General features: G+C 44.8%; 6 protein-coding genes across 6 annotated transcripts; 2 read left to right on the forward strand and 4 right to left on the reverse strand.

Moving 5' to 3' along the window:
• Positions 1–893: 893 nt before the first annotated feature.
• Positions 894–1,811, reverse strand: HD556DRAFT_1438734 (uncharacterized protein; the record flags this gene model as incomplete). Its single annotated transcript, XM_041305869.1, has 2 exons — positions 894–1,349; positions 1,407–1,811. The coding sequence occupies 2 exons, from the start codon at positions 1,809–1,811 to the stop codon at positions 894–896; spliced, it is 861 nt and encodes a 286-aa protein (XP_041164477.1).
• A 4,636-nt stretch (positions 1,812–6,447) lies between these two features.
• On the forward strand, positions 6,448–7,732 carry HD556DRAFT_1438735 (uncharacterized protein; the record flags this gene model as incomplete). The annotated part of the gene is made up of 3 exons (XM_041305870.1): positions 6,448–6,681; positions 6,730–6,858; positions 6,908–7,732. 3 exons carry the CDS (start codon positions 6,448–6,450, stop codon positions 7,730–7,732), a joined length of 1,188 nt encoding a protein of 395 aa, XP_041164478.1.
• A 1,324-nt stretch (positions 7,733–9,056) lies between these two features.
• HD556DRAFT_1438737 (uncharacterized protein) lies at positions 9,057–9,988 on the reverse strand (the record flags this gene model as incomplete). The annotated part of the gene is made up of 4 exons (XM_041305871.1): positions 9,057–9,306; positions 9,597–9,784; positions 9,836–9,896; positions 9,960–9,988. 4 exons carry the CDS (start codon positions 9,986–9,988, stop codon positions 9,057–9,059), a joined length of 528 nt encoding a protein of 175 aa, XP_041164479.1.
• A 2,492-nt stretch (positions 9,989–12,480) lies between these two features.
• HD556DRAFT_1208245 (uncharacterized protein) lies at positions 12,481–12,762 on the forward strand (the record flags this gene model as incomplete). Its single annotated transcript, XM_041296513.1, has 1 exon — positions 12,481–12,762. A coding segment is annotated over one exon (282 nt), but the record flags the coding sequence as incomplete, so codon positions are not given.
• A 1,198-nt stretch (positions 12,763–13,960) lies between these two features.
• Positions 13,961–15,514, reverse strand: HD556DRAFT_1438739 (uncharacterized protein; the record flags this gene model as incomplete). Its single annotated transcript, XM_041305872.1, has 4 exons — positions 13,961–14,004; positions 14,061–14,253; positions 14,309–15,040; positions 15,104–15,514. The coding sequence occupies 4 exons, from the start codon at positions 15,512–15,514 to the stop codon at positions 13,961–13,963; spliced, it is 1,380 nt and encodes a 459-aa protein (XP_041164481.1).
• A 591-nt stretch (positions 15,515–16,105) lies between these two features.
• Positions 16,106–16,846, reverse strand: HD556DRAFT_1438740 (uncharacterized protein; the record flags this gene model as incomplete). The annotated part of the gene is made up of 1 exon (XM_041305873.1): positions 16,106–16,846. The coding sequence occupies one exon, from the start codon at positions 16,844–16,846 to the stop codon at positions 16,106–16,108; it is 741 nt and encodes a 246-aa protein (XP_041164482.1).
• Between the last annotated feature and the right edge of the window lie 6,171 nt (positions 16,847–23,017).

Genomic DNA, 23,017 nt, shown 5'->3' on the forward strand with positions numbered 1-23,017 from the left:
CAGTGACAGAGGGCTAGACAGTCTCTCATATCTTCCTTATCACTCTCTATATATATCTGACATGGTATGAATCACATACCATGCATGACACCGATGCTCCTTTCGAAGATGTGCGGCGGAGATCGTGGACTTGCTAAAATGCTTGATGATGGGTTTGAGTAGTGATAGCATCTAGCATTATTCATGAATCGTGAATCTAGGACAATCAAAGTTCAGATAAGATACCTGTTCAAACTCTGGTAATAGGGTGACATTCTTGATGGTATTATGCAAATGATGACAAGCATCACATAAGTCTAATGTTGTCAGGATTGTATCAATGACTTCATGTCGAGCATTTTTGGTAACTGCTGTGCTATCTGAGCAGATAGCAGCCCACTTGTCCTCTCTGACCTCATAGATAGTCTGTTGAAGAACTGGAGCATTAGTTCAAGCAACGGTGTATGTACAATAGAGGATACTGGCCTCAAGCATCTTCTCTTTCACCCATGCAGCTATGTGACTGGCAGTAGAGTCCTCATGGTCATCTAAGAAGTGTGTTGTCCAGTCTGGCGTAGTCACGTGCACAGTATAGAGAGACTGTGGTTTTCGTGTGCTTATACCATCAAATGTAAGTGTTAGGTTGGTTTGCTTCTTCAACTCCTTGAGCTACTGTTGGTGAACGAAGACGGCCTCTTTTGGTATATAATTGTTGGTGAATGTATTACAGGACGTGGCATGATAATGTGGGTTCAGATGCACCATCAATTTTTTCCATTCATCAGAATCGATGATGGTTGGAACAAAACCATGTACACAGATGAGACACATGATGATATGATCAGCCTTCATCTGGAAAATTTGATGTTCCTCCTCTCACTTCTTTCGCCCTGCATCACGGTATGGTGCAACATTCAGAGCCACCTGGTTTTTAGGCCGTTTTTTGCTGGTGGCTCATCCATATGTGGCTGTATCTCAACTGATGGTGCCATGTTGCACTGATCATCGAGTTCAATGAGTTGTGCCCCAAGTGATGTGTCCTTCAAAGCAGTGATAGCTTCGTTCTGAAGATGTACAGGAAGCTTCTTGCAGGTTGCGGAGTGCTTCAGAACACAACTCTCCTGTGGCGACCCTTTTTGCGAATGGTCACATAAAATGCACTTCCAGGAAACCTTTGGTTTGCTGTCTTTGGACATGATGGTAGTCTTGATGATGAGCTTTTGCATTAGGGCATGGACAGGACAGCCCCTCGAACTCGTGGATGATTCAAAAACAGTCTGGGGATTGTTGACTGCAGTGTTGGATGTACTCAACACAGAGTCTAACAATGTCTGCTTTTGTTGCTTTGTAGCTGTGCCCTGTGGTGGGAGCTGCGAAAAATGTCAGGTGACGGCATTCATTTCATTCAATTACCACCGCAACTGTACCTCGATGTTGTGTTGACTGTAGACTTCTTGTACTTCAATACCAATGTCAACTGCCCACTTCTTGATAACATTATCTGTAGGGTATCTGACATGAAAGTCTTCAAGTACATCAACCACTGTGCAAATAGGCTCTCCTCGCTCCTCAATTGCCACAATTCCAGATCCTGTTGTTCGGGTTTGCCATCCGAAAATCTGTTTGAATTGTTCATTTAAGGCCCCTATTTCGCTTCCAGTACGATCTAGCAGCTCAGTGTCAATCATGAATGTCAAGAATGCAAGGTATTTTGATGTGAAAGCAGAACCAACAGGCAAGGCAGTTGGCAGATTTTGTAGCAATATCCGCAAGTATTCAAGTATACCCTGAAACTTGGCAGGGGTGAGAGATTCGGGTGCAGGGAATGACATAGCTAGGGTGTCAAAAATAAGGTTGGCGGTGAGAGGGTGGTCTGGTTGTACTTTTTTGAGCCTCAGAAGTTCATTCAAAATGTTCCCATATGCTCTGGATTTATTCATAATTTTCAACAGACCTTGGGACACAATGACTTTTCAACAGTGTTATTAACAGTTATTAACAGGTATTATAAACAGCTGTTGAAAAATATCGACTTTTCAACTGTACCCTAATTTTGTCAGCTTTTTAATAGCATGGTCACTATTGATTTTTTTTATCCTACTCTTATTGCAAAAGACACAGACTTCCTGCTGGGGCTCTTGACTTCCAGACCTGTTTATCTAATAATTTCCCTGAAAAAGTGCTGATGGAAGACCACCACGGGGGGTCCATGAGTGAAAACTGACAATGAAAGGATCACACAGTGTATTTTTGATGCAGAGTTCAATATATGACCAAAATCTTGATGCAAACTCGGAAGGATAAGTAAAATAATCATATCATTCTTTCTAAAGGTCTTGACTTGGTTGAAGAAGAAAAAGAGCAGATTACACATCAAACTTTGAAGTTTGATCCTAATAACCTGGGGAATTAGGAAAAATACAAATCTATTAAGGCTGAGATGCTTTATTGTGCTTATTCAAGTGATTGTCAGAGTCAAAATATATTTCTCTTGAACTAAGCAGGTTTTTAATCTGTATAATAATGTGTCTTTAGCATTAACTCGTGGTTCATCACATTCCACCATTTTGGATTTCATAAAATAAAAATGTTGTTATTGGCGGATTTTGAACCTGTACAGTTGAAGAGAAACAGATTTGAATCTGGCGACAACTTGACCAAGACCAATGAAGATCAATGTCTGAGATGCTGTCTATGAGCAAATATTCAAGACATGTTCTTAGAGAAAAAATACGACATTTGACAAGTTTCAAACTTGTTGCACTCACACTGGATGCAGACATTAATTTCTGACATCCCTCTTGGGCTCAATCATATGTGATCCTTCCATTGTCATTTATCACTTGTGGCTCAGACATTAATACCAAGACACCAAAACATCACAAACATCATGGGCCCACCATGGTGGTCTGCCATCAGCACTTTTTTGGAGCAATTGCTAGGTAAACAGGTCTTCAAATCAAGAGTTCCAGAAGAAGTCTGATGTCTTTTGCAATAAAAGCAGGATAAAAGAATCAACAGCAACCATGCTATTGAAAGAACTCACAAAATGCAGATAAATGTGCCTTGAGGATTCACTTCTGAATGAGTTCATTGGAAGTGAATCTAACTGGTCTCAGCCAAGCAGTCAATACAACAGAATCTAAATATGTCTGTGTGGGTCCAAAACCTACCAAAGATTAAATTGTCAAGTGATCACCAGAGTCAAAATCTGTTTCTCTTGGACTGTGTGGGTTTAAAACCTGCCAAGGATAATTTTCATTTTCTATAAAAATGCACCTTGACATATGCTCATGGTTGGTTTACTTATAAGCTCGTCAGAGTTGTGTTTAGCCAAGTGGTTGTCATAACAGAATCAAAATCTGTTTCTATTGAAGTACAACAGGTTTGAAACCTGTTGAATGTCACGTGTTTTTTTCTATTAGAACATGCCTTGAATATTTGCTCATAGACAGCATCCCAGATGCTGATCTTCATTGGTCTTAGTCTTATTCTATGAAATCACACCTTGACATTTCCTCATGAATGATATACATATGTTTTTTTTTGTTCCTGTTAGAACAATCCCTTGGGCCAACATTAGCTTGTGCACAGAGGACCATCTGAGTGCATCTCACACCACCCGCTTTTCATCACTTTACATTCCTCACCTACAACAGGTACAAGTCTGTGGTCCACATACTACAGTGACAAATCTCCGTATTATACGAGTGAACAGACGTACATAATATCCCGTATGATACAGGCCAACAGACCATGGGCTGATGGTAAAAATATCCTCGACTATGACAGATGGGCTAGGAAGGATATTATTCCCGATGGAGGCGGGTGGGCCCATGTGGGGAATATGTAGAGTAGATGAGTGGGCCAATGGACATGGATATTATATAGATGGATGGGCTGAGGTAGTTGGATATTATGTAGATGGGTGTACCAAGGTAGGTGGGTATCAGATAGACGGGTATGCCGAGGGTACTTGTTATCACATACACGGGTGGGTGTTAAGACCATGCACAAAGGGTAGGACTGATTCCAAGGGGCTTGGCTTCAGCTCGTGCGCTGCGCCCCTTACCCGAGTATGTGCCCTTAACTTCAGAATGAAGTCCGGAGAAAGTCCAGTGAAGTCCGAAGGACTTTCTGGACGAGTGCGAGAAACTTCCGGATGAGTGCGGGAAACTTCCGGAGGAACTTCCGGAAATTACAACGAGGTTTCATCCTGACGGGGAACCATGTTCCAGGTGTGCCTGGGAACCAACTAAAGAATGTGAGCGACCAGGCTGGGAATAACCGAAATGATGTTCCTTGCAGCTGAGTACTGCAGGATCGGTGTCACAAAAGTCTGTCGGGGATGTCAGCATTAACCGCCAGAGTCATCAGTGTCTTACAGTGATCTCCCATTGCAACCCGGCTTTGAAGTGCATGATCCGAGCCAAAGAAGGAACATTGTTGTTTGAAACCTACAACTGATATTGGGAGACACATGCTCGGATGCGCGATGCAGACATTGACATTGTAGCTGAAATGTCTGCAAGAGTGAGAGTGAGGGGTCAGTATTGATTCAGGGAATTCTGAGTGTCAGTTGTGGATGCAGGAGCAGGATGTAATTCAGGCATGGCTTATGCAGGAGTATGATACTGGCAAGCACAATGAGAGTTGGTTCAGATGTGAAGATATCAGTCACTGATGAATACGGTGGGCCAAATGGACAATAATTAAATCACGTGCACACGCAGTTTTCATGCGCACACAAAAATTGCACGCACACAAGCAGGAAAAGATTGTGCACATACTTTTCAACATTTTTCATGTAACACTATAATATTAATTGAAAGTGCTGGTAACTATGAACTACTGATCCATCAAGCACATTTTCAATTCCCCAAGGATTTCGTCAATGAAAGCTTCATCCATAAGCAGACTGCCACTGTCCTGGACATTGAAAATGGACATCTCCCCACAGTCTTGACAAACGGGTGGCAGATCAGCAGATATGAGCTCAGCAAGGATATCACGACCTGCATAGAAGATGTCTGGATGGCACAACATCTCAGCTGGCCCTTCCTTCCAAACTAACTCCCATTCAAAGGCACATGTTGCTGGTATGAGGCACGAAAATCCTGCTATTGCAGGAGGAGGCACAGCTGCCAGTGTGAATCTGTGAGTGGTGATCCAGTGTTTGACTTGAATTAGAGCATGCAAGATACGAGTTGGAATCTGTCCCAACCCCAATGGATCAAGGCTTTGGATGGGTTTGGATACAAGTGCTTTGAATGTTGGAGAAAGCCAAGAAATGATTCAGAAATGATGGCAAAGTTCGAGCTTTGTTGTCAAATCAAGATCTGGATGAGTGTCGAGGTGACAGATGGCATGAGACTTTGCAACATCAATGTCAAATACGGAACCCATTTTGAGCAGCGAGATGAGAAAGGAAATAGATTCTTGGCAGTCCTTGGCAGGAGTAGCAGGCTCAGAGTCTGTATTAGCTTGAAGTTGTTAAGAACGTGCTCAAGGGCTGGATCCGAAGGGCTTGGCTTCAGCTCGTGCGCTGCGCCCCTTACCCGAGTACGTGCCCCTAACTTCCGAAGGCTGTTGAACAATGTCCGAAGGTTACCGGACAATGTCTGGAGGGCGTCGGGCGATGTCCGGAGTCCGATGTCCGATGCGCGGGAATTCCGGTGGACGTTCGGGAACAAGAGATAAGACTAATCCGGACGAAGTCCAAACTAGAAAGGAAACAGCGGAGGACTACCAAAGGTAGAGGCAGAGGTGATAAGTCTATAGGAGTCAATCCTAAGACGAGCGGAGGTCGACGAGAGAGAAACTCAAGTCGGACGGAGGAGAGAATGAGCAGAGTCTAAGATGATATTCGAACTGAGGAAACTACAGAGATTGTACAGGGGTTTATATGCTACTGAGGACATAACGGAGAACAGTAAGTGCAGTGCGAAGCTATGTAAAGCTATGAAGAAAACATATGGGACGACTATCACTAGTCTATCGGAACTTAGTAAAATGAAGACAGAAATGAATAAGGAACGGAAAATAAAGCGTACTAACTGATAAGGGAAATACCAAAGGGATAAGGCGCGGAAGTTAGACGCGGGTCGGATCCGGACGATACATAGAAGTCGGCCGGATCTGGAAATCCGGAAATGATGAGTGTGATAGGTCCGGGTCCGGAACGCGGGATATGACAGAAGTCTTGAATATTTCAGCAAATTTTATGGGCTACTTAGAGCCAGTTCGGCAACGAGATGTTGACCGAGGTTTGGCAAATGTCAGGTGAGGCTTCTCGGCTTGAAGCGTCCCAGACGTCGGACTTCTAACCTTACATCTCCTACCTGTACAACATCTCCTACCTGTACATCTACCATGCATCCCTATCTTATTGATTGTCATCGACGACAAAGACTTCATACTAGCGTTATTGCACTTGCGGCTATCTGTGCTAGTTTTACGACAGTTCTCATGGCTCAGCCAGAGGTCACACAGCAGACTGACAGTTCAAAGGCACATTGGCAGGATGCGGAGGTGGAAGTCCTGCTTCACCACCTGATTGAGAATCGGGCATCAGGTGGTGATGGCGGAAATGTCTCAATGCCTACCTACAACAGTGCAGCAGCTGCTATCAACACCGATGGTACGATTCAGACAATAGGCCCACCGAAGACGGGCAAGATGGTCAAGACGAAGTGGACCTCGGTATGTTATCTTATATTGATCGACCATGAATTGATGAGATCGGTTTAGCTCAAAAAAACATTCAATCAAATTGAGGTGTACCGCAACGTGTCTGGCTTCCATTGGGACAATGTGCGGGGAGCTGGAATTGAGGGCACTGCTGCTGCGAGCGTTTGGGATACATATGTTGCAGCAAAGGTATGTCATTATTAAATATATTGCGCAACATTGACTAACATTGAGCTAGTCACGAATCGCAATGCGCCCCTTGCGCAACAAAGGGTGGCCCCCATACGACGACATGCAGGCCATCTTAGGCGAGAACAGTGGTGCTCGTGGAAGGCATGCATTCCACCCCGCTACTACAGCCCCCGCCTCCATCAGTATCGATGATGTGCTCGATGACGCTGACGGGGGCCTCAACCTTCTTGACATGGATGTGGACCCCAGTGTGCCAGACATGAGCGCTGACCTGATGATGCCACTCAGCATCAGAGCCTCCGCTACTACTGGCTCCCAGTCCAGTAAACGCCTGCGCACCAACACTCTACTCGACTCCGTGGAGACATCGTCTCTCCCTTCCAGTGGCGTCCCCATATCTACCCATCCCGCTACTCCCCAGTCGTCAACTCTCCCGCTTTCAACGACATTGGTGCCCTCCACTCAGGTCTTCAAGAAGGCTCGAGTGTCGGCACATGGCAGCACACATATGGGGACGAGCAGTGCTGCCAGAGTCGCTGCGAAGATAACTCCAGCAGCTGCCGTCATGAACATGCAAGGTAGTATCAATCGCCTCACTGACGCTATTGAAAAGAGCTTGGCCCATCCGCTTGAAATGGTGCCACCACCACCACCTCCTCCTCCTCCTCCTCCTGCTCCACCCACCATGATCTCCCGCGGTCTCGCAATCATGCGCAGCACAGATGCGGATCTGGGAGTTGAACAGAGAGCCACCCTCCTGCGGATATTTACCCGTGCAGGAGGGGAGAACAATCTTGCCGCTTATGTCGAGCTGGAGGATGACTTTGAGATGCGCCGCGCGTTTATCTCTGGGCTCCTCGTGTCTACATAGAACTACCATACCATTTGTATCACTTCTCATTACATTTTCGTATCAACATGTAGTATCTGTATTGTACATCCTATATGACATCATGATGAGTACGCGGGTGCGATTGAGTGTGAGTATGAGAGTGAGAAGGAACTTGCGGGACCAGGAACGATGTATAGGTGCGATTGAGCGTGAGTATGAGAGTGAGAAGGAACTTGCAGGACCGGGAGCGGATCAGGAGTAGATGGTTGTGGTTGCTGCTGCTGATATATAACATTGTAAAGTACAAGTGCATACTAGTACTAGTCCAGTCCGTCCTCATCCTCCTCTGCAATACCTTCTGATAGATCGTCGTTATCATCTCCTCTCTCCTGCAAAATGCGCTGATAATCCACCCACATCGCTTCGGCAATGCGATCATGCATCAAATGGACGTCGTCGTGTCTAGCCGGATGATTCTCTGCTGGCTCCTGCTCCCAGTTTGCGGTGTGCGCATCGCCAATGGGGTGGTCCGCATCAGGCAGGTTGCCTTCTGCAGGATCATGTAAGCGGATAAAATTATGGACGCTGCACAACGCAGCTGGGATCTGAGCTTGTACGCCCATAGCGTATGGTGGGGACAGCAGGAGGATCCGGAAGCGTCGTTTGAGGACACCGAATATCCGCTCGATGACGTTTCGAGCGGATGCGTGACGTAGATTGAACAGCTCTTGTTTCGTAGTTGGCCTGTTAAAAATTAGCACATAACACAAAGAAAAAGGCTGGTACAACTCGCCTTACACTTGCACGACCCCATTCTGCAAGGTGGTAGCGCACATTACGGTAGGGAATGAGTAGTTCAGGCCGCAGAGGGAAACCTGCATCTGCAAGGAAATATCTCCCTACAGGAATGCAAAGGTCATGGCCCTCTGCAGCCTCGTAGATACGCGCGTCTGTAGCTGACCCCTCCCAGCCAGTGAGGGCGTATATGAAGTTGAGGTTGAAATCGCATGCAAACAAGCAGTTTTGCGAAACGAATCCCTTTCGATTACGATAGGGACCTCATTCGAATGCGCAAGGCGATGCGTGAATGTGGCTTCCGTCGATGGCGCCAATGGTATCTTTAAAAAACGGCCAGAACTTCAGGTTATGGCAGATTTTGTTGGGAACGGAGGCATCTGGTAACTGGACATATTTTGTATAGAAGGGGGACAACGAGAAGATGTTGAGCATCTTGCGAAAGTAACTACATAGAACATGAGACAATATAAAAACTGTTAGCGCATAGTACTTACCAGGAAATCGTATCATTCGAGCGTTGAAATCTTTCGCCAACGTGTCTGAGGGACAAACCTGTAACAGATGTTTACAGGAAAATCACAAGCTGCTCTTCTAGCGATACAAACTTGGAGGCAGTGTGTCCAAGGGCACGAATCTCAGAGATGAGCTCTGCAAAGACGTGTGCATGCACACCAAGTTCGCACCGAATTCGTTCTGGATGACCAGACAATAGCTCCATAACCCAGGCTTCGCCGGAGAGGGCAGACGTGTGATAGGGCTCTGGATCCTTTGCATACACGGACTCTAATATATTGGCTGTAGCGCTGATCAGAATACTAACAAGAAGAATCGAATATTGGACAAGGTGACATCGAGTTTCTGGGCGTTGGGGCACATAAGGTGGGAGTCGCGATTGAACACTCATTGCTGTAGGACATAAATCAAGGACGATGTGTATAGCGTATCGATAACAGCTGGCATTAGGGTTGGACGAATACAGCTATAATTTGAGCTCCGACGTCTGGGACGCTTCAAGCCGAGAAGCCTCACCTGACATTTGCCAAACCTCGGTCAACATCTCATTGCCGAACTGGCTCTTAGTAGCTGCCACTTCGAAACAACATACCTTCCAAAAATGTGATCGAGAAGACAATCAAAGTCAGCACTAGAATGTCCGTGCAGTACAATTGGGGCTTCATCTGAATAGCCCTCATTTTGATGGACACCAGTGCGAGGCAATGAAAATAGATTTGCAAACACATGAGACTGTCTTGCAAGAAGGTCGATTGGAACATGATAGAGCTGTGACTGAACCTAGCAGCAGTGAGAGTATGATTCAACAATAGAACATATAGTATAACATACCTGTAAAACAACAAATTCACTGCTGTAGTAATGGGCTGCTGAATGTTGTGGAATGTTCAACCTACTGATATTGTCATAGTAATCAGCACAATGTTCCATACGGAGGAAGTGATGTTGCATTTACCTTTGTGTGCCAAACACTACAGAACTCATTCTGGTGTCGAGTCTCGACAAAGCCTTGAAATGAAAAAAAAAATCTTGAAGCATATGATGTTGAGGTGTTGATGGTTTGTGTCACACAAACTCAGTATTTTCCAAGTCTTGGCCAGGCTACACATCATGTCAGAAGGCCGTCGTGTTAGTTATATGATCATTCACCTCTACAGTACGCATTTCTATGTCTTTTATGTGTCTTATTGTGCCTTCATACTCATAGCATTATTCCTGACACTTTACTTACCATTGACATGACTTCCTGACCTCCCTAGGACGTCCCTAGGTCGAGTTATTATTTCATTGTGGGTTGTCTGTTTACATTTGTTTACCATATGTCGCCCATATCCCAGAGTCCAGTGCTCCCTGCCTCTTTGGCAACTTACTCTGGACTCTAGGTACTGTACAACTTTACTACACCATTCAATAGATTGGCAACTTACTCTGGACTCTAGTCTGATCTCTTCTGGTCTCTCAGTAGCCTCTAGAAGCGGCCCACTTCACTCCCATCTTAACACATTCTTATGGGGATCGTGAGCTGCACATTTTTAAAAGCTGATTCAGTGGTGATTCTTATGTTCACATAGCTCAACACATAACACCAGAATGGAACATCTTTGGGTAGAGGTAGGCTCCTACAACACAAAACCAATCTCCACTGGTCAGTAGAGAGGTTTTCATATCAGACTTTCTGTCGGCTTTCGAAGGACAAAGTCATTAGTCATGTACCTTCCACCTGAAATATGGATGCCACGAGCTCTTGAATGGGCACAAGGTCTTTTGGTGTTACATTACTTGCTAGAATTATGATAGTGCTATGGAACATCTCATCTGTATGAAATAAAGTGGCCTGGACAAATTAGATTAATGCCAATTTCGACACAAAAACACCTTGTTACTTACCATCATCAGTACTATGCCTCTGCCAACTATAGATGAAACATGTTGAGGAAAAACTAGTGACGGCTCCCAGTGTCCATGCCTCCGCCTGATGATAAGGAAGGACCAGAAGGATGATGAGCCTGTGATATGTATAAACTGTGGTCATTACAACACAGCACATCCACAGGAAGCCGTTCTGCAACAGCCGCCATCAATGTCTTCCAGCTTTGGTTCCATTATATCCAAATACTCTCACCTACTGTCAAAAAGAGGTGCTTGCGAAGATGTTGCCTGTCACGAGACAAATTCAGGTTTCCAAAAGCAGGACATAGCCTTGTTGGCTTCAACGAGTCGCATGGCAAAAGTCAGAGGGCATTCTGGTAGTAGTAAAGATGCTACTAAGGTAATAAGGCTTCCTAGAATATCAATACTGCAACTCATTGATCAAATTTCACGTATAGAAGACGACTGCTGCGAACCTTCGAAAGACAGGTATTGGATCTATTGTAATGGTGACTGTTGGACCTGTGAGTACCTCACGGTATAATACTGGCATTGAAATCACATATTTTTGGTCAGAATAGAAAGGGTTGCATGAAACGGAAGATCGCACCTGACACAACAAAGATTGAAGAGCTCCAAACATTCAAGCTTGCTGTATCCAAGGGAACTGACAGCAAGGATCTACAGATTGCACCAAGCATGACAAAGAGCGATATTGATGAATACCTACATGCCCTCTTCCCTTGTCTTTTTGATTTTCTTGAGAATCACAATGTTGCCAACTTGAACTCGATGAGTGAAGATGGGTTTTACTGGTATTTGATTGTCAAAAGTGGCAAGAATATGGTAAAGAGTAGTCAAGAGGGACTTACAGGAAACGAGGTATTGAAGACTCACCATCCTGCTGGCCGGAAGTGGTCAGATCAATTCATTTATTTTGGTGAGTCTTGGCAGTAGTGATGTAAAAGTTCAGTCCTGGACCGCAGTTCGAACTGGATTTTTAGTGGACTGAACCGCGGTCCAGTCTGACGTTTGATGGCTGGGGAGAACCAAACCGGGTGTTCAGTTCAAAGTTCAGCAGTCCTTGGACTGTTTTGAACATTGTCTCTTACTTGAGGTGTCTTATATAAAAGTGGTCAAAAGGCAATGACACCACAATTACACTTTTGATAAGACTAGATGCTGCCAAACAACCTCAAGTTCGAACAGGTTTTGAAGGGATGTATCTTGCTGTCTGAGGTGATGTCGAACAGTACCACGAACCAAAGCTCTTCTACACCTCCAAAGTCGCATCATTTATTAAGGATGTCCTTGGCATGGAGCCAAAACGCTTTGCGCTTAAACTGGAGTCCTGGGTTGTCAGCGATTTCGGTAAGCAAATATTACAAAGCCATTAAACAAATGATGACATACCGATGTTAAATATAGACAGTGCTGGCACTGTGAGCAAACGGCTCACAATGACAAAACTTGTGAGTATGTGCCACCGAAATATTCAGGATGGACTTGGTCAGTTCTGTAATCATATTTTGCAAGCTAGTACTGACCATGAGTTATTAGACATCATCACCGCAACACTGAATCCTGCGCCAGAGAAAAGGGTTATAATGAATTACGAAAACTATGAACGGAAGATCGTGGAAACTTACAGCATCGCCCTCAATATTTTTCCACTTGGAACCATGGTGAATCCTGGCAAGGTTGGACGCCGGGAGGATCTTGTTCGACTCCTCGATAGCCTAATGGATGGCAGTTGCGAGTGGGTCAAACTCACTGATACTGAACTCACTGAACATGTGAAGAAAAATATTGAGCGCCAGGCTCGCGGTGAGAAGGTGTATAAACCCCGAAAGCGCTGCACCAAGGCCACCAGTGCAAAAAGCCAAGGCGTGAAAAGTAAGGAGGTCATAGACGATGAAGACACACAGCACACTGACATCGACAGTGAGAACGGGGAGGCGTAGTGTGTGGGCGATGTGGGGGCGAATAACGGTGTACATACTTTGTTTTTGATATATTGAGGCAGGCATTTGCTGTGATCGGCGTGTTGTAGTAAGACTTTCGCAACAAAATCAGCATTAAAATCCTCACCAGACGCACGACTCTGAATGCACTGACAAGATTGTATTGTCTTGTATGTTTCTCCCTTTTGTGTGGCAATTAGCGAGGTCGGCAGTTAACAATAGGCACCTTGTACCCACCTGAAGTGACGGAGATCACACTAGAGCCATCCTACGAGCAGTAGAATGTGTGGAAGTTCACCCACTTGATAGTAATGAAATGATCAGCAAAGACAGCAGATAATGAGCAGCATGTACTCACCTTCAGTGATGAAGATCACAGGCATTGGAAGGCCTGATGATGGGATTTATGCTCTAGGGGAGACTATGCATTAAGAAATAGAAAGGTCCGCCAAAAATAAGTGAAAATTTCCGGCCTTCCACGAGGTCAGCCACAGGCATTTCGCAGCACCCTGCGATTCTCGTCATCCTGTTCAGGATTTAACATGCTTGTCAAACCAAAGCACAACCCTTGGGACAGGAAATAGATCAATGGTCAATTTTCATTCATTTTCCTCAGTTTACAATAACCTCGTAATCAATTTCACTTGGACTCGTATACATACAACTAATAGCTATCTTTGACTCTGTCAAAATTTATACAATGTTACCTTCATGCAATCTTTTCCTGCTTGTGTGCATGCAATTTTTGTGTGTGCGCGTGAAAACTGCGCATGCATGTGATTTAATTATTGTCCATTTGGCCCACCATAGATGGATGGATAAATTTTTCAAACTCTGACATGGGCTGACCTGGCCAATTCCCGAGACTACATTTGTGGGTTGAAATAGGTGTTTCATATCATCAGAACAAAAAAATTCATTCATCTAAAGCATCTATCAACACAGTCTCATCCTGCGCCAGTAATGAATACATTCTGGATTGCCTTCCCGAGTAAGATGCATGACCCGGAAGGTGTTTCACTAATGATTCCTGCATTTTGTCACCCCACTGTGTTGCTTTCCACATAAAAAAGTTGCATGTTCAATCCATCTCCAATTGGACCAATATCATTTCTTCCTTCCATCAGTCCTGTAGTGCCTTTGCCCGAAGCCAAGGAACTCGGTAAACTTGAGATGGGTCCGGTCAGCTCAATGTCACATGTGTCGAGCATGCTCGAACTCACATTCCTCATTCCACAATTGATCAGGACCCCCCAACTCTACTTTGACAGACCAGAACCAAGTGAGGGACTCGTTTCGCTGACCTCGGGCATTTGGATCTCCGACGGCAGTGCTGATTTTCTGATCATGCAGCAGGGGTTTGTATTTCTGAAGCTGGTCTTGCCCAGGCTCAAGTTTCATCATTTGCTTCTGGGTCTTGGTATATATATATACTGGCATGGAGGGACACCGCCTGCTGCACTGACGTCACCTGAGACCAAGCTCGAGTTTTTAGGGCTTGAGATTTGGCTTGCCTAACTGTTGTTCGGAACAGGATCGCCTTGTTGCACAAGTGAATTCGGAGGTTGTGAAGGGCATCATTTGCCTGCCCTTCACAAAGTGACATCACCAGCGGAATGAGATCCTCTGCCATAAAGCGTCTGCATCGATCTACCCCAAGGCTTGATGGCAATGGAATGACAGTGAGCTGGGGGGAGTTTGTCCATGTATCATCAGATGTCCTGGTGAAATCTTCCGGGTCATCATCGAGATCATCGAGAATGTCTATGTTCAAGTTGTCAGGATCATCATCTGCATCAAATCCCTCTCCGAGATGCATGAGAGCAGACTGAGTAAATCCATCTATCTGGCCTTGGAGACGATCACATTTCCAGGCAATGTCTAATCTCTGTGTCTCCGTAGTTCTTCTTCCAATTCTTCGGACCTCGATGAGCAATGCAATTTGAGCCTCCTCAATAGCCAACCCCATTGATATCCATGTCGCCACAGATCTCCGAGAAGGTGCTTCGTTGGCGAACGCAGGGTTGCCTAGCAGGCTTTGTGTGACTTCGCAGGGATTCCTATAGTAGATAGTGTGCTTGTCTTCAGGATTGCTTCTGTACCATAGTTGGCGAGTCTTCCATTGAGCCCGAGGAGGAACACCATCTACTACCTGGTGAAGTTCCCTGATATTATGGAAAGAGAGCCCAAGCTTATCGACAACCTAACCATATTTGAATCAAGTCAAGGCTATGATCTCACCTCAGATATAAATACTGGTACTCACCCCTGGTATGACCATGAGCCTATCAAAAGATTTATGCCCAATTCCATCTTGAATCACCCATCTTGCTATTCTCCAGTCCAACTCTGAATTGAATGGAGCGAATTTACCATCTTCAGCTTCAAGTTCAGAAGAGATGTCCAACATGTTGATGTCTCCATTCCTATCTTTCTCTGGTCCAAAGTTCCTCCTCCAGCACTCATGAAGTGTTTCCACCAATCTGATAGACGCTCCGGCAGTTGTATTCTCTTCCTTAACTCTTTCATCAACCTCATTCCTCAGCTCGTCATCTTCCTCAGCATCCTCCACTGTTGTCCGATAGCCATGAGAAGGTCCAGCCTGAGTTTCAGTCTCCAGATCCCCGGTTTCAGGGAAAGGTAAGAGCTCATAGAGCATATCCTGGTAGTCTTCCATGATTGAGGCGGGTTCTGGTTCTCTTTTTCCTGAGTAGGTCAGCGGGTAAAGGTTCATCCACTTCTTCGGATACCATCTGCTCCTGGAACTGTCCTGGGATAGCAAGCCCCTTTAGTTTCCTCTTTTTATACCACTTGCAACTTTGTGCTGTACTAAGGTGAGAGGACATTCCACTTGGAGTCTTAAATATCTTCTCGCATGCTGGACAATTTTTGGATCACTGCCTTCAGCCTCTATGAAATTATGGCTGCTGAATGCTTGAAGAGCAGAGTGTAAGCCTACCATGATGCTTTGATAGAGTGAGATGTCTGGGATGAGATTCAGATTGGGCAAGTACGAATCAATGACATATGCCTTGCACCAGCCATCTTACATTGACTTATGTAACATATGGAGCAAATGATGAAAGTCATTCAATTGAAGTACAAATGGTATTGAGAGACAGTGTTTGATCAGAAAAACTGTAGAGATAACTGCTGTACAGCTAGTAAGAGACAACAAACAACAAGGTGGTATCCGGGTATTGAGATAAAAATATAGGTAGTTGGCCAAGTGATGAAAATACAGAATCACGATACAAAAAATGAGAGGCTAAGCACTTGCCTTAGCTTTGGATCTAGCCTTTTTGCCCCCCCGCGTTCCAGATCCCCCAGCCTGTGGCACACCAAGCCCTGCTTCACTGGCTCTTGGTCCCCTCGCACACTTGGTGGATCCCTCAATGTGTAAGGCATCAGAGTGCATCTTAGCAGCCTTTCTCTTACTTCCCGCACGCTCTTCATCACCATCATCATCTACAAGTAAGGGTATATGATTACCTGTTTCAAGATAGCGCTGATAACGAACATGAGCCTCTTTAAGTTCCCCATCTTTGGGGTAGGGATCGAGGGCAGGGTTGATTCCATTGCGGATGCGATGCAGTACCAAAAGCATGTTTTCATGTGTGACTGGTTGAGGGTCTACACGGTGTCCATAGCCATCAAAGTCCTTTTCATCATGGCCCAAGAAAAGGTCCCACAACTCAAGCATCCCCTGTTGAATAACTTGATGTCGTGCAAAGTACGGTGTCATGAGGTTGGTGAAGTTGATGGAGGTCATACCACACCTCTGCTGGACGATCTCTAAGGGTGGAAGTGTGTAGACTCCTGGACAGACCCACAATAAGTACGGGGGCGTGAAGGGTCTTTCAGAAGATGCTGAGGGGAGAAGAGAAGCACGGTTGGAGTCCAAAACCTTTCTGTAAGTCTTGATCTCAGCCATGTGTTGGATGTCCGAAGGTTTGATAGATTTGGACAGGTTAAAAAGCTTCATTTCCCCGTCCCAGTCACGACACATGTTGAATGGACCTGCACAGTTGCAGGTAATGAGGTAGGCCAACCAGAAGTAAGACTGTAGGTCATGATGGAACTCTACGGGTCCCCCAATGATCGATTGGTTGGACTCAAAGGGAAGTGTCCCCTGTCTGTCATATCAGGATTGAGATCAAAGGTCAGAAAGTGACTTATCGTGCGTGGCAGATGCTCCTCTCTCACAAGATCTGTACAGTCTGCAGCAGATCCCCAATCAGGCGTTATCCCATCCCTCGTAGAGCTACTAGAGCACCCGTTACCAGATGCAGTAGTCAGAACTAAGACCACTATCTATGACAAAAAGTGCTGGACACATGTAGTGTGGACAGCCAAAGCGCTCCAACTTGCAACAAGCGTGGGTATAGCATCAAGCACTTTGATAATTTGGCAAGTACACAGACACTTGCCAAGCATCATCAAGGACTTACTGATAGACAAAGAATATAAGGACTGGGGCAGCATTTACAAAGAAAGTCACGGACTTGAAAAGTACTAGACTTTTGGAAAAGAAGAACCAGCATATGAAGTGAGAATAGGAAGTTGCACTATTGCGCACAGATCTAGCTCGGATTCAACAGTGTACCCCAACCCCAAACCCTGTCACTTCCCTTCAGAACCAATTCACTCAAATGTCGGTCAACACGGAGCAAGGAACCCAAGTAACCTTAAACTCATCCACCTACACCAGAGCCCCAGCACAACAAGCTCAATGTATAGTTGCCAACCAGCTTAACCTCAGCAACCATTAGCCATCACAGAAGACATCAGAACAGCCGTACAACAAGCAATCTCCAACCTTACACATCACCCAGACACAAACATCAGACGAGCAGCCTACTCCACCCAGATGAGCCAGTGGAACATGAGGTGGGGAGAGAACACCCATGTTATGCCAGAGTTAGGCCACCCAGTAAAGCTAGGCACTGCAGCAATATGCTCAGGTGAATGCTTTAGCTGCAAAACCCATAGGCACAGCAGCAAGAACTGTGTGCTACCAACGGACAACCTCACAAGGCTACCCAGGAAGGAGTCTGTTTGGAGAGCACTTACTCACAAGTGCCTAGGCGCAGTCAATCAAGCAACAGCGGTCCAAATTTCATTAGTATATGACCTTACAACATCTTTCATAAAAGTAGAAGAAGAGGAGGGAAAAGAGAATGAGTCGGTGTAGAAAAGTGTATCATGCCAACCCAAAGCAGGATAGAAACCTGAGATGGAGAGAAGGTCCTTGTATGCATGGAGGCATCATGTGAGGACAAAATGATGGAACCAAGCTCCCAATTCCTTCTTGCACCTTTGCCTATACCTACTAGTGTACCTGTACTATCTGCTAAAAGCACAGTAAGCATTATTGACCTGTACGCAGTAGGACATGTTTTACTCAACAAAGCTTAAGTGAAAACAGGAGAGGCCATTCCATTCCTACATCAAATCAAGTTAGAAGGACCAAAAGAGAAATTGGTTCAGGTTCGAGCACTATTTGATAACAGCGCTATGGTGGCCACAGTGTGCTCATCAATATTCACAAAAGTCAAACACAAGCTAGACAACATCCACCCATTCTCAAAATGACTTTGCATGGCCAACAGAACAATAATCAACTCCGAAGCCAGGTGGTCAGGAATGATCAAACTCAATGGTGTCTATGCAAAAGGACAATTTGAGGTCTTTGATAGCGCAGGAGGATGGGCTTTCTTATTTGGCAAACCGACACTGATAGCATTCAATGCCATCCATGACTACACCACAAACTCAATTATGGTATTAGACGCAGTACAATCAACAGTACTACAGAATGCAATACTGTCTCCAAGCACATTAAACCAAATGGAGGAAGATATCAGCTTAACGATGGATATCAAGCAACAAGAAATAGAAAAGGAGGGCACTATACAATCACCCCCCTCGAGGCAAGTCTCACCAATGCCGCCCCAGAACTTCACATCAAAGAAAACTGACTACATACCTAAGAAATTGCACGTCCCAACTGCAAAACTATCAGAAATGCCAATCGGTCAATAGAGACCTCCAATACTCAACTTTAAATGCCAAGATCAGAAATGCTTAAAGCAGATGTGGAAGAGGGTAGAGAGTGCTTTAATTAGTTCGATGGAATAATGGGAGACAGACAAAGGGAAGGAGGAACCACAGCAGAACTTATTGATAGCACCAGAGTCAATCAATGTCACAACATCAGCAGATACCTCAAACTCAACAGTGGAACTATTGGGCGACCTACTAATGTGAAACCAAGGAAGTGGTGAATATGTCAAAAGTTTGCCCAACTTAATAAAGTCATGAAAATAGCCCCAATGCCACAAAGCAACATCCTCGCCAAGCAACAACACCTCAGTGGCCACCATTACCTTTCTGTATTTGACTTTGCCTCTGGGTTTTATGCAATTAGAGTCCCAGAATAATGGTGTCTCTACCTGGCCTTCTACATCAAAGGCTGAGGGTATTTCTGGTACAAGTGCATGTCAATGGGTATCACAAGAGCACCTACAATATTCTGTGACACTCTAGCAGAAAGATTATATGAATTCCTCGTTTCTTATTATATGGAACTCTTTATGGATGATGGAGCATATGCAGCTAACACATTTCAGGAAATGATGGTCAAGTTAAAAGCTATATTCACTAAGTTCAGAGAATGCAAATTCTCAATAGCTCCGAGTAAAACATGCTTCTGGATCTCAGAGACAGAATTTGCAGAAGGAACATTAGGACAAGATGATGCCAAACCAGACTTAACTAAGCTCACAGTAATCATTGACTGGCCACAACCGGACAATGTGCTAAGTCTAGTTTCTTTTCTAGGGCTTACAGGCTTCTACAGAACTCTTATACAGGCATATGCGAAATGCTAGGGGCTGCTTTGAGATCTCCTTCTAAATGTCCCACTCGATAGCTTACAGAACAAAATAGTGTATCAAAGAACAATGTCCAGCTTCAAGTTAGCACCATATTGGAAAGAGGAGCAGACTCACACCTTTTTAGATCTTAAAACTGCAATCACCTTAAGATCAATACTACAAGCTCCACATTATGACAGCTCACCATTCGTGGTAACTTTGGATGGGTGCATTGAGGGATTCGCAGCAGTTCTATTCCAATGGGTTCGAACAGAGTCACCAATGGGAAAATGGAGTGAATGAATGCACCCCATCACCTTCGCATCAAAGAAAACATCCACAACAGAGAAAAAATATAAATTGTACTTACTTGAATTTGCAGCACTCAAATTTGGGCTGGATAAGTTCTCGAGCATTGTATGTGGATTCCTAGTAGTGATTGAAACTGACTGTAACACTTTAAAGGATACGTTACTCAACTCAAGCCTAGATGCAGCACATGCACATTGGTAAGAAAGTATATTGGCCTACAATATTGTAGATATACAGCATGTACCGGGAAGTTAAACATCATAGCAGACAGTCTTAGTTGCAAATAGGAAGATATAGCACCAACACCTGGAGATGGAAGCGAGTGGACAGTAAGTGAGAACTGGGAAGCACGCACAGAACTCACAAACGACATAATGCACATTGTGGAAGCTAATACCATAGCTGAAAAACTCCAAGCACACTTTGCAAACAAGCCCATATTCCAAGAGGTGATAGAGGTCATCTTCAACCTCGACAGAGACAAAGACCTTCAAGAGAAGAAGAGAGCATGCCACAGAGCCTCCCAGTACATCATAGAAAATGGAAAGCTCTGGAGACTTAAGGGGAGCATGACAACTCAAGCAAGAGCCAAAGTGGAGTGCATAACCAAAGAGGAAGCTGAGGAACTAGTAGCCAGAGTCCACACGGAAGGTGGCCATTGGGGCCACGATACAATCAAGATTGCACTCTTGGACAGAATCTGCAGCCCAAAGCTTGATGTGTCAATCCTAACGGTCATTAAAAACTGTGCTACGTGTAAAAATTTCGGCCCTATGCACCTACACTCACTGTTAGACCCCATCACCAGATGTCACCCCTTTGAACTGCTAGTGACTATCTTACCCTGTCCAAAGGAAATGGTGGATACAGCATGCTCAGCATTTACCTAGATACATTCTCACAACATGTCTGGGTGTTCAAATACAAAACAGCCAGGAGTGCTAAGACTACCATCAATAGTCTCACATCCATCTCCAATACATTTGTAGCACCAGAGACATTCATGGCAGATGGCAGAAAACACTTCAATAATGATGCGGTGAGAGATTTTTGCACATCTAGAGTATGTAAATTACATATTGTTGCAGCATATTCACTGTGGGTAAATGAACTAGTGGAAGGAACCAGCAAGCTCTTGTTGTACATCTTGAAGCGCTTATGCATACCAGACCTGGAGGAGGACAATACACAACCCACATCATGGGAAAGACTCCCAAACTCTTGGCCAGAGCACTTAGACAATGCAGTCCACTCCCTAAACTACCATCTATTCCCAGCACTAAAATTCTCTCCCAAAGAGCTCCTAATAGGTCTAGTAGTCAACACGCTACCTACCACAATGATTTAGATTACACGTTCAAGGCAGAACACAAGCTTGTTCCAAAATGGTTAATCCCTCACAGAGTCCAGTTGAGAATATTAAATTCTTACAAACTCAACACCCTCAAAGGCAATCCCCTACTGGGAGAGTTCAGCGCCAGATGTCTACACTTATTCACCCCACATGACAGCACTCAACTCACAGCAAACCAGTGAGAACATGAAAAGGAACTCCAGAAGGGTGCAAGCATACAAGAGAGAGCAGATGAAGACACAGACAAAGAAGAGGATGACAAAGACAAGAATGTGAATAAAGAAGAGCAGTTGACAGAGTCAAGGAGTGAAAGTAGCAGCGATGAGGATGGCGCCGGTTTTTTTAAGGGAGGCCCATGGACTAGGGGTCCCAAGGGAGCAGAGACATGGATGAGGCAGCACTTAGGCTTAGTCAAGGTTCAGAGGCAGCATTTCAGGACTAGTCAGGGTTTAGACAAAGCTTAGTCAGTGGTAGAGCATATGTTCGGAGCAGGTCATAGTGTTATCATCATCATTCTGCCACACATTGCCTTAAGTCACTTAGTCCTAGTTCACCGTATACAAGACCTAATAAGGCCTTTGCCCAATATAAAACATTCGCCTCTCTAAATAGCCTCAGCATCTCATCTATAAGTATGAAGCATCTGATTCTGAAATTCATACTAGTAGCAGGCATGCCTGGTGGATGCACCCTGTAGAATGGATGTTTTACAACTACAATGTGAAGTGTCTCTGATCCAAGATCTAAGCTAGCAGAAAGTGTCTGTGTGAGTTGTCCTTTATGGGCTATTTTGAATCTGCCTATCCTAATGATACTATCAGAAGATGTATCAATGTTCAGGTGGCCCATAGTTATAGTCTTACAAAGATTGTATTTAGGCTCACTGTCATATCCTGTATTCCGGACCTACATCCGACAATATTCCCACACCTCATCCAGACCTTTGGACGCCCTATCCATGTCTCCAGTCCTCTATTCATCCGGATCCCTGCACCCCTGTACATCCACATCTACATCCCTTTACCTCCATACCTCACCTAGCCTGCATCAGTCATCCTTTGTCCCATCACCCTAATGTCATATCCCATATATCCACGTATCTCATCCGGACGTCCGGTCCAGTCCGATCCGATCCGATCCGATCCGATATACAATAAGCTTCCTAATTCATTCCTGTGCATATAACGTTAACACAGCCTATTCCTCTATTCGGTATTCCTTGTCCTCGGTATCTCGGTTATACTTACTACCAGTATGCTTACTGATCCGTTAACCTATGCTTCATTTCCGACTCGCGCTTGATAACTTTGCTTATGCTTCATACATAGCCTCGGACGCTTGCTTACTGATCTTTCCGTTATTTCCTTAGTATATAAACTCTTGTATATGTCCTGTAGTTCCTCAGTCTGAATATCGTATTAGTCCTCGCACTAGATCTCACCCTAAGTCCTCATATCAGTTCTAGTCTTCTGACTTAGCCAATATCCATCTCAGGCCTAGGGAGAAATTCCCTAGGCCAGAGCTCCGCTTGTCCGATCCTCCACTCATCCACTTATCCGATCCTCTGAAGTTTCCGGACATTCGTCCGAAACTTTCCCGCAGTCCTCCGGACCTATTCTGCTTCGGACTTTGTCCT

Source organism: Suillus plorans, assembly GCF_016647745.1.
Source record: "Suillus plorans strain S12 chromosome Unknown HD556scaffold_8, whole genome shotgun sequence".
NCBI lineage: Eukaryota > Fungi > Basidiomycota > Agaricomycetes > Boletales > Suillaceae > Suillus > Suillus plorans.